Raw genomic sequence first — 11,804 nt, forward strand, 5'->3', positions numbered from 1 at the left:
TTTTTTAATACATTACATTTATATGGACTTCCACACATTATTGTTCAATTAGATCTAGTTGTGTTTTGTCAAAATGTTTCTCACCTTTTAAAGTGCTGTGTCTTTGAAGATATGCAAGAAAACCATGGGATGTTATTGATATCCAAATGAACTGTTGATTTTAGTGTCTAATATGTCACTGAAAATAAAACTGTAGAATGCAGGATGTGAGAAGAATAATTAAATATTTTCTACTGAATATATTCAAGATTACCCACTTGATTTCCACATCATAGTCAATGTCTTCCACTTATTGGTGTCAAGGGTGATAAAGATGAAAACAACATTAAATTGCATGCTTCAATCCTGGTAAGAGACAATTATTTTATGATAGTGTATCTTAGAGATTTCATAATTACAAATTGGCTGATCTATTTAAACAAACGAAGATTGAGAGTATTTGAAAGTTCACATGCATTCTTCTTTTCCAGGGAATTTCTAATTTTTACCCATTTTTGTCAAGTGTGTATACAAGTATCCCAATATACACAAAAATTACATTCATGTATTTATACAAGTGTTAACCATTTTGAAAAATCCAGGACAGGTCTGACAGAAATTTTTAAAAACTTGGTAAGTACTAGAGGCAAAACCTTTTATTTCAATTACCTAATAATTTTTACATGTTGTAATGTTTTTTTTTTAAAGGATTCTATATATTTAAATTCAAAGAAATATCTTGTCAAAATACAAAACACAGAACCATGGGGAGAAAAAAAACTTTATAAATTGAGGGAAAAAACTGATCATAAATAGACTGACATGGTGGCCAAGAACAAGCACAGTCTAGACACAGAAGGTGATGGGCAATAAGGTGAGACGTACAATAATACAAATAGGCCATGAAGGCACGGTGGCCAACATTACCGACGTATGCTAATACAAAAAGCAATGGCACAGCGTCCATACAAAGCCAGGTATGATGTAGATCGGGATCTATTTTTACATGTTAGGGCTAATGGTGGATTAATGGCCATGTTGGGAAAGAAAAAAGGCACAGCAGCCAAGAAGTAGAGCAGTTATAGCAGGGCAAACCTGATTTAGCCTCTGGTCCTCCAACACCACTACACATTTTAAGCTAAAGACATCAGAATTTCAACATTTACAGAGTTCCATTAAAAAAAAGTCTAGGTTGATATTTTAAATAGTTAATTACATGTTTGTTTTTTGTACTTGTCCCTGGGTTTTTTTTTATTATTATTTCAAAGCTGCTATATAAATTTGTTTTCGTTTTGGTTCATTTGTTTTTCTTTTAGAGATTTTTCATTAAAGTGAAGAAAGGCACGACGGCCAGAAAAACAGTGATGGCACAGCAGCTAAGAAAAGGTAGCACAGCCCATAAGAGGGCACTTTTTGAGCTGTATCAACCTTTTTGTCAACGTCTTTTGCATGGAAGTTGCCAGTTGTGTTGATTTTGCTGTACTTATGGGCACACTTTTAATCTGTTAGCTGTGAGCAATTGGACTAGCAAGTCAGCAGCCGACTACAATGACTTCCACAGCACAAGTTTTGGATTGTATATTCCCGCTACTCTACAAAACCTAACCACACAGGAGGGAGGCAATGAGGCCAACATGGTAAGATTATCTCCACGACTCAATTCATACATCGCACATACACACAAAAAACCTAATTCTTCTAAATCATTTGCTCAGCAGTTTCACAAAAAGATAACAAGGACCAGATGAACACCCAAAAACTGGACAATGTCACTTGAACCAGCAACAAGCAGAACACAAATAGACTAATGCTCCATGTACAGCAGTCAGATATTTGACAGATGGAAAGGCAGAGAAGAGACAGGACGTGGCCATGACAGACAGTTTCAGCAAATTCAAATGGAAAATGCAGATGGATATATGCAAGCACGGCGGCCAAGAAAAAGAGTGAGTGGGGGCACAGCGGCCACCCAAAAAGGAGTTCAGTCTCAAATCTGGACAATGTCCAAGCTCCTGCCATCATGGCAGGTGTAAAACAACTAGTTCAGGTGTTCTGGCAAGTGGTTGTACTAGGTACAGAAATGGTTCAACCAGCCTGAGATATCTAAAGACTCACTTTCAGTGAAAATATGGCTGCCAGCAAAAACTCTACAGCTGTGTCTCAATAGGTAAAGCTACATCAAAGTGTGCATTTTGTTGTCTGGATGTCATCAAAATGCATAACAGCACCTTTAGGATATTTTTAAAACATCAAAAGGAGCAAAAAAAATAGACCAATATGGAGTTTGATGCAGTGAGTGAGAAATTATTCACCTAACCCAACAGTGAAATAAAGAAATGAATAGGATCACATTAATTTAATCACAAATGTAATATAAAATTGTTGAGTTTGTTAGCCAATTGAAATAGCTAACAATTCAGCTAGGAATGAGCCAAAATTGTTCAAGCATAATTCAGCCCGTTGGCTCAAATATTTCTTTATGTTGGTACAATGAGCCAAGGCTAATTCTTAAACCAACCGTAAGCTATAATTTAGCCAAAAGTAAGACACGATTCGGATTACATGGAGCCAAAGCTGAAATTGGGCAAATAAGCAAACATTAAAGCAGAATTGAGCTGACAATGGAGAACAGCTTGGCTACGGAGCTAATGCTAATTTCGAGGATATAAATGAGAAAACAACATCATAACATAATTCAGCCAACAGAGTCACCATTAAGATATCTTGACAAAAGTTGCTCACCATTCCTGATGAGTCATCAATCTGAACCAGGTCGAACGCGCCATCTTGAATCGCTTTTTGCTGCTATACGCAGCTAACTTTTCGGCGTCTGACGTCATGCCGGTAGTTTTGTTTTCTTTTTTTTGAAGTTCCCTAAACAGCGTCACATTTTTCGTGTTATCGTTTTGCGGCTCGTTTATGCGGCGTCTCTTCGAAGTGGGCACATTGGCTGGGGAAAGAGCAGCAGGAAGCTGCGGTCATCAGCTGATTGAGAACACCTGCGTGAAGATGGTCAAGTGTGTTGTATCACCAATCAATCAATTCTTCTCTTCTTCTTTTTGTTTTACGGCGGCTGGCATCTGTCTATAGGTGCATGGTGCATTACCGCCCCCTTCAGCTCTGGAGTGTGGACCAGCAAATAGGCCAACATCAATCAATCAATCAATCAATCAATCAATCAATCAATCAATCAATCAATCAGTCTGCTCTTTATATGTATATATATATATATATATATATATATATATATATATATATATATATATATATATATATTTTTTTTTTAAAGGTTTCTTCCATGCACCATTGACCTCAGAACAGAACGGAATATTGCTGTTTTAGTGTAGACATGCAGCAACAAAAAAAGGTACTTTTATTATGAAAAATTTAATTGGTCTTAAAAATCTGTGTTAATATAGGTCTATGCTGCTTTAAGGCGTGCATTGACCATAAACTACATTTCCCACAATGCACGGCGATTGCAGACTTTTTTGGTTTGGGTCTTATGAAAGTTAATTCATTTTGAAAATATGAATTCTCATTTTTCTGTGTTTTGCTCTCCTGTTTGTTAAACTCACTTTTTTAGTACACAGATGATGAGCCCCCCCTGGTGAATAAATGAAAGTACTGCATGCTTTTGCTTGTTTGACAGTGTGTTGAGTTGGAGATGGAGGTTCAGCTCCAGATTATTCCCAATCACACTGTTGCACTTTCACATGGTGGTAACCAGAGGTGTTTACAGACATTTGGAAGGGCAGGGATGACAATTAAATAGGCCCTTACTGCAACAAAATTAAAAGGGAAAGGGCACCTACTGCGCAGTGCGCACCGGTGCGGCAAGCGCCACTAGTTAATATTTTTCACATTCTCACACGCCTGTGTATGCCCATAAAGGGACAACCCCACTTTCTATGATCAACATTTTCTACAAAGCAATGAATATAATTTCCTCTAAAGTCACCATTTGGGACACTGTCATGGATGGACAGTAGGTAACTTCATAAATTCACTAACAGCTTCCTTTATGATTGGAAGGACAGGACACCCGTTCATGGAAAACAACTGGAAATGGATTATTATTATTATTATTATTATTATTATTTTGAAGAGTGCTTTCACTGTCATTTCAATTTTCATAATTTGGCATGTTATTAATCAAAAATGCTACAGCAAATTAAATTGAAAATTACCAGACAATGCAGAATCAGGAGTTCATAGAAAACAATTTGTTTTTGTTACATGGCAAAGGTAAATCTTTCAGGCATCATGGTTTATATTTGTGTATTTATATTTGTATTTGTATTATTTAAATGTAAGATTAATAACTGGAATTACAAAATGTTATGTAGCGGTGAATATTTTACATTGAGTAAGTCAGTCACAGATATGACGTTTCCGATTCTATGGGAACTATGAAAACAGTGGCGCACTTGTTTCTACCGGAGCGCTAGAGCCGTTGGACTGTTTGACGATCGTGACGTGGTGATTGGTTACCAAGTACTATCGCGAAAAACATTGCGTTAGCGCAAATTAGATCGAGGCTGGGTCGTTGGAATAAGTCATTTCGGTTGGAGTAACAGGTTTATCCTTTTCTTTTGACGAGACTTGAAGTGTTTGCTGCTAATTTGTCTGGTAAGTTACCCGAGGCCCAAACGTAGACCAGAGGAACATCTGTAGCTAACACTGACTGTGGTTGACTTGATTTCAGAAGTATGTACAAGCTTTTACATTTATCTGCATCACCGTCGCTGTGTGAGAAGTCAACATATGGAGCTTTCAGATCAATCGTAGCACGGAGGGTAAAGTCTTACTTTAGCCTATCGTGGCTAACAACAGCTAGTTAGCTTATTAGCTTCTAGCAGGGCGGCTCGGCTACTTTCACTAATCAGATGAATTTCATTTAAGTTTCTGTAGCCGTGTCGTCAGCAGAGAGGCCGGGTGGCTGAGCTGGACAAGGATTAATGCTCTCATGTGATTCTGCTTGTGTCATATCCTCAATCGGTCGCCAGTGCTGTGGTGTGTGAGAGAGAGGGGAAGAGAAAGAGAGACTTGACTGATTCTGAACTGATACAGCGGCAGAATGAAGCTCTACAGCCTCAGCATCATCTACAAAGGAGCATCCAAACCCAACCTTCTCAAATCGGCCTATGACCTGTCCTCCTTCAGCTTCTTCCAGCGCTCCAGGTGAGTCTTAACTCATCAACAAACACCTTTTTTTATATCTTTGCTTTCAGTTTGGCTGTGGAGCTCAGCAGATGTGGGTGTTCTGTGACGTGACTGTGTTGTTTTGATTTTAGTGTTCAGGAGTTCATGACTTTCACCAGTGCCTTAATTGTTGAACGAACAACACAAGGAAGCCGTGCCTCCGTCAAAGAACAAGGTAAATAGAAAACAAAGATCATTAATAATAATGGAAATGGACTTTACTCAAATCTAGTGACCACTGTCTAGAAACTCTAAACAAGTTAACATTTAATTCCCTGGATTCTCTAATAACTTATATTGATATAAGGAACAGTTTGTATTTATCAATTAATAGTGTTTTACTGAGCTCAGCTTGAACATCAGCAGGTAATTTTCGCCATGTCTCCATGCCAAAGTCCATGAAGTTGATGCTGTGTGATTGGCTGATTAGATAGTACCTAAATGAAAGTGGCTGGTGAGCTAAATTACCATAATGACCTATCAAGTGACACGAAGCTGGTTACAAAATAACAGAATGCACAGCCCAATTGCACATGTGCATATCAGTCTTAGGGTCAACATGTTAAGCTTTATTTGAGACGCTCTCTGTTTTGTTTCTGTTTTTCTTAAGAAAGTGCACGAACTGACTGAGTTCAGCTGCACCATGAGGCCAAGAAAGGCCAATGTTGATGATGGAATATGGGGTTTCTTTCTGTTTCAGAGTACCTGTGCCACGTGTACGTGAGGAATGATAACCTGGGTGCTGTGGCCATCGCAGATACAGAGTATCCACAAAGAGTCTCTTTCACGTTGCTGGAAAAGGTTTGAACAAAAACATGACAATAAAGACGCATCATTTTGCACTTTGATGTTATCTTGTACAAAGAGATGGATGTCTGTTTTTGTTTATTGTTTGTTTTTAGGTACTAGAGGAATTCTCCAGGCAAGTGGACAGTATAGACTGGCCCTCTGGTAATCCTGAAACCATAAACTACAAAGCCTTAGATATTCACCTGTCTAAATACCAGGTCAGTGTGTATGTATATATGTTTATCAGAAAATGCATCTGAAGATGACGTTCTTGAATTGATTTTACATCAAACAGAGCTTCTTTTTAACACTTTTTTTGTACTGGTTTTTCCCAGAACCCTAGAGAAGCAGATGCAATGACCAAAGTGCAGGCAGAACTGGATGAGACAAAGATCATTTTGGTAAAATACCTCCAGACACTACTGAAACAGCATATTCTCTTGCTTGGGCCCCACAACTACCACTTAAACTGTAACATTCTACAGGATGGCATCTGTTACCAGAGTTCATCAGTTATCAAACTGTGACTTCACATGAATTACCTTCTTGCTTTTGCCATTTACTTATCAAGTCATTCTCTTTAAACTACACATGACTTAATTAACTCTGTCAAGGAGTTAAAGTTTTTGGTGGCATTCGTCTGTCTGATGGGAGCAGTGTAACTAAATAGGTAATGGGTGCTTTTTTATATATGACAGTTGTGGAGGGTGTTGGTTATGGTCCACTGAAGAAATAATATATGGTGATCAATTGTTAACATAAACCTTGTGATGATCGGGGAATGTATTAATACTGTGTAGGGCTGGGCGATATATCTATATTTACGATATATCGATATATTTTTTAAATGCGATATGGAATTAGATCCTATCGCGTATATCGATATAGTTCAAATTAGCGCTGTGATCCTTGCTCCAGACAAGCCGCTGACCGGAGCTCTCTGCACTGCTCCTCCCGCCCCTCTTTCATGCACAGAGAGGGGAGGGGCAGGTACAGACACTCCGCTTCACATGGAGAAAGCAGCAGCGTCTGCGGAGCGTGCGGAGGAGAGCGTCTGGGTTAGTAAAAGGAAAAGCAGTGGCTCAATAATTTCTAGATGGTTTGGATACAAATCATCGGACGAGCAACAAAACCATGCTATATGTAGGGAGTGCCATAAGCACGTTGCAGCCAGTGATGGAAGCAATACGAATCTTTTTCACCACTTAAAAGCGTGGCACAAAGTGCAATATATGCAGAGTGTGTGAAACTGCGCGCTGCAGAAGCCACAGGCGCAAGCCGTCCACAACCCGACAAAACTCCAGACAAGTGGTGTGCAATAACAAAAGCGGTGTCCTTTCACATTGCCAAAGACATGTTAATGAAAAGCTAATGAAAACGATGGACCCGAGATATGCGCTTCCCAGTCGCAACTATTGTGCACAAGAAGCACTGCTGCAAATGTGACGTCAGACAGTCTTGCAAACCGGCTTGCTAACGTCACCCATTTAGCGTCGACCAGCGATATGTGGTCAAGCAGCACATGTGACAGCACTACTGTTATCAAAGTAAAATAAAAGAGGGGGAAATGTTTATTGAGTTGCTGCTCTGTTTCTTGTGCAACTGGTTGAGACTGTTCAGATAAGTTAACAAAAAGGAAAAGGTAATCTGAAGCTGATGTTTTAAAAAAAAAATGTTCTTAAAATTAGCACTTTATTTTGTTGTCTCTGTATATGAATGCTGCCCTTACTAGGGTTTGTCATATTTTGTTCTTTTATAAGAGAAGAAAATCTGTAATTTGATTTTCAAAAGCCATTTATAGTTGTCAAACTAAAACATTTTGATATTGTACTTTTTTCTCATATAATATAGATTGGCCTATTTTATAGGCTATTTTTATTTAAGATATTTTTTTTATTTAAATGTGCACCTTATGGAGCTTTGATTTTATAAAAGGCACTCCTGTTGCACAGTGTTTATGTTTTCATTTTATTATTATGAGTAGTTTTCAATAAAACTACTCATATTTGGCTTTGACTTTGACTGAACATACACAGCTCTCACTTTGCGGAAAAAATATCGAGATATATATCGTATATCGTTATTCAACCAAAATATATCGAGATATGACTTTTGGTCCATATCGCCCAGCCCTAATACTGTGGTAAATTGTGTTTCCTTGCCAGAGATTTGCACTGTCATGTGTGCTTTCTATTTTTAACAAGTCTTTTGTTTTATGTAGCACAACACCATGGAAAGTCTTTTGGACAGAGGAGAGAAACTGGATGATCTTGTGGCAAAGTCAGAACACCTGGGAAACCAGTCTAAAGCCTTCTACAAGACTGTGAGTACTGACCACCACCATCATCTGAGTACTGAACTGTAAAGGCAGTTGGCCGGTCGCTATTCAGATGCCTGACTTGTGTGCATGTGTGTCCATGTAAACCCCGCAGGCACGGAAACAGAACTCATGCTGTGAAATCATGTGATGTCACTGCCTCGTCCTTGTGGAAACGCGTGTCTCTGCCTTTCTGCATTTCCTACACCTCCCATCATGCACTGGTCACCAGCTCTCAACACAACGGACAGAACAGACACCGTCTTGTAGGGAGTGGGGTGCCAGGATGAGAGCAGGAGAGGGTGGAAGGTGATATACTGTCTTAAGTGTGGCCTATCCGGATTGTGACTGATGGGGGGGGATGAAGGAGTGATGGGGCTTAGTCAGGGGGAGAAGTAACGTTTGAATTATTACTAACCTTGTCAAAGGGTAACTATCTGTATGGTGTTTTAAAACCAGCTGAGGACATAATGGTGTGACGTTGTATGTCGGTGATGTTTTATCTTCAAATCATTTAATATTATTTGGATTGAATCAAATCTTTATAATTTGATCTCAAATCTTTTTTTTTTTTTCCCAACAGAGTATTAACCACAGTTGTACTTTTGCGTCAATGCAACTCTGACAATCCCAGATTGTTCTTATCTTGTGAACTCGTACAGTGTGTCACTGTTACGGTTCAGATCTTCATTATTCACTTTACTCGCAGATGTAACCTTCATGTCCACTAGGTGGCCCTGTTTATTTCCTTTAGTGTTCAACTGAGCCTCAGTATTGAGGTTTAAACTAAGCACAGCCAAGATGGCAAGTCGCTGCTTGGACATGTGATCTCAAAATCTCTCCGAATTTTACGTTGATTTTAAAAAATATCTTTATTATACTGGATTGAGTTACAGGATTTCTTTGCTTTTTTTTTGTCCTGTAGTGGTAAATAAAATCTTAAACATTCCCGCTTTTGGTGATTGTGTTATATTGAGTGATAAAATGTCAAGATGGAGATGAGATGTTTAAATGTAGATACATGTTTCTCCATAGATGCAGCCTTATCGCAGTGTGACTTATGTGTAACTTTACTGTCCTGTGTAAGAATCGGGTCATCTAATGTGCAGAATTGGACTTGTAAGCTTTTTCTCTGTTGCTCTGCGTACCATGCTTGTTACTGTGGTAGCTGCCACACAACAATGGCACAAAAAACAATTTTTTTTGAAAACAAATAATTAATTATCTGCAAATAATATGGGTATAAATATTCAAGACACTTTGATAAGAATGACTAAATTGTTAATATAGGCTACAGAGTATCATTTTTAAACATTTTTGTTTGGTGGTGTGCCTCTGGATTTTTTCAATGAAAAAAATGTACCTTGGCTCAAAACAGGTTGAAAAACACTGCACTATTCCACTCGGGCCCATCAGGGCTCGTCTACACCTCTCAGACTTACCAACATAGAAGTTTTACTGTCATTCCTTGAGATATGGATCTTAGGAACCTACAGTGCTGTTGCACTCTCTGTCCTCTGATTATATACCGTCACTATAAATGGTTAATTTCTTATTGTCAGACACTCCACAGTTGACTGTTTGCTATTGGGCTGAGTGGTGAGAATCATTTTAAAATGAAGTCATGCCTTTGGTTGTGTGTTTTTAGATGTGTATCTGCTCTGTTCCCGTTCTGCAGTACGATTTGCTGATCTACAACATGCGCAGGCTGCAATGATGTCGAGTGTTTGTGTGTTTGTGTGCGAGCGATCAGAATTTGCTCTTTCTGCTTTTACAGTGTAAACATTTGTGCAATATCTCTGCAGACTGTTGGTGTTGCTGTGTAAAGCAGAGAGAATAAATTGAAATTTACCATAAAGGACACTACCTTTGTATTTGCTATTTTTAATTACTAACTCATTTATGGATTATTTCTGAGATGTTGCTATTTACAGGCAATGTCTTGCTGAACAGTCTGCATCTAACATTTTCATATTTAGAAAGTCTTTTTCTGTCAATATTAACAGTCACTTGAGAAAAATAACTTTTGTTGTGGCACGACTTCTCTGTTTTAAACATGCAAATGGGAAAACGTTTTCTCAGGCTTTAGTGGTGTGTAGTTGCAGAACATCCTGTAAAACAAGGTTAAGGTTAACCTGTTCTTAAATATACCTTATGTCAACATTTCATCTCCACCTCACTGCAGGCAGGCTGATTTATTTATTTTAAAGCACCCTTCATGAAAGAATTGCAGCATTGAAGTAAGTTTTAGGTTATATATTCAACACATTCCGTTCAAGTTTTTCTTCTGAGCTGTAACTAACTAAATAAATAAATCCAATAACAATGTTTGCAATAGCTTCCACACCATGTGACATTGTTTCCAAATCGTGAGCTTACAAGATTCCTCCTCACAAAGGCTTTACGATAAACCGATGAATCAAGCTGATTTGGAAGGATGTCTACATCCGGTTTTCAAAATAAAACACCGAGCTCACTATCTGAATGGGAGAAATGAAGAAAACCCTCACAGCTTTAAGTTTCAGAGGCCGAATAACTTGACTTTGAGCAACTGTATAAAGAGAGTTCTCTATGAGTTCTGAACAAGACTGATGCAATTATGTTCAGCTCAGTGATATCTACCAGTGTACTAGAAATTAGACATTTTAATGTTCAATATTAGAGAAGTTTCAAATTAAAAGTCCTGCATTAGCACCTTTAAATCAAAAGAGTTCTCTCAACTGTGAGATGTAATAATAATGCATGTTAATGCAATGCAACTTGTGATTATTCTTAAACTGATATAGGCACAACAGAAGAAAGATGTTTTTTATTGCATCATAAAGTTGATTGTGAATGTGGGAATTTTAACTGTACAGTAAAAATGTCTGATTTCCAGTATCCTAGTAATCATAGATGTCTCAAGCACAATTTAATCTAGCTTGTCCAAAACCCGTGGAAGTGTTTGTTTCCCCTCTATTTTTGGATTGAAAGTGTGAATATGGGACTTTAAACTTGAAATTTCTTTAAAACTACTAAAACGTCTGGTTTCCAGTACACTATGTGTGCTTTCAGGGATACGGTGCTCTGGGTGTTTTATTTTGAAAAACAGATTATTATTTTTTTTTTTACCGTAAAAACCTTTGTAAGGAGGTTGGTTAAAATTCAGCGTCAGCCTCAGGTAGACCCGCAGCTTCACATTCACAAACGTGTGCCTTTATTGGCGTCTACGCTGAGAGTGTGTGTTTAAAGCGCTGGTTCCAGCAGAAGCACCTGAACGCAGCACGAGAGGAGGACGTGAAGGAGGGGAAACAACTGACGAACACCGAGATGAAGTCTGAAAACACGAGCTCACTAATGTGGACCGAGGTGAAAAACACGAGCGACACTGTGAGCAGCAGCAGAAACAACTCGAAGGTGAGAGTGTGAACTTGAAAACGTGTTATTGTTATGTTTTTTTTATGTTATGGCACTTTACACTCTTGTTTACAGGCCTTACGTGTCTGGGTTTAAGCAATTCTGTACACACATTCAT

General features: G+C 38.3%; 1 protein-coding gene across 1 annotated transcript; it reads left to right on the forward strand.

Moving 5' to 3' along the window:
* Positions 1 to 4,440: 4,440 nt before the first annotated feature.
* Positions 4,441 to 10,276, forward strand: ykt6 (YKT6 v-SNARE homolog). The gene is made up of 8 exons (XM_083905054.1): positions 4,441 to 4,611; positions 4,989 to 5,163; positions 5,277 to 5,359; positions 5,885 to 5,985; positions 6,087 to 6,191; positions 6,309 to 6,374; positions 8,195 to 8,296; positions 8,406 to 10,276. Exons 2-8 carry the CDS (start codon positions 5,060 to 5,062, stop codon positions 8,439 to 8,441), a joined length of 597 nt encoding a protein of 198 aa, XP_083761180.1. The 5' UTR covers positions 4,441 to 4,611; positions 4,989 to 5,059; the 3' UTR covers positions 8,442 to 10,276.
* Positions 10,277 to 11,804: the final 1,528 nt, after the last annotated feature.

The sequence above is a fragment of the Microchirus variegatus genome, assembly GCF_963457635.1.
Source record: "Microchirus variegatus genome assembly, chromosome: 18".
Lineage (NCBI taxonomy): Eukaryota > Metazoa > Chordata > Actinopteri > Pleuronectiformes > Soleidae > Microchirus > Microchirus variegatus.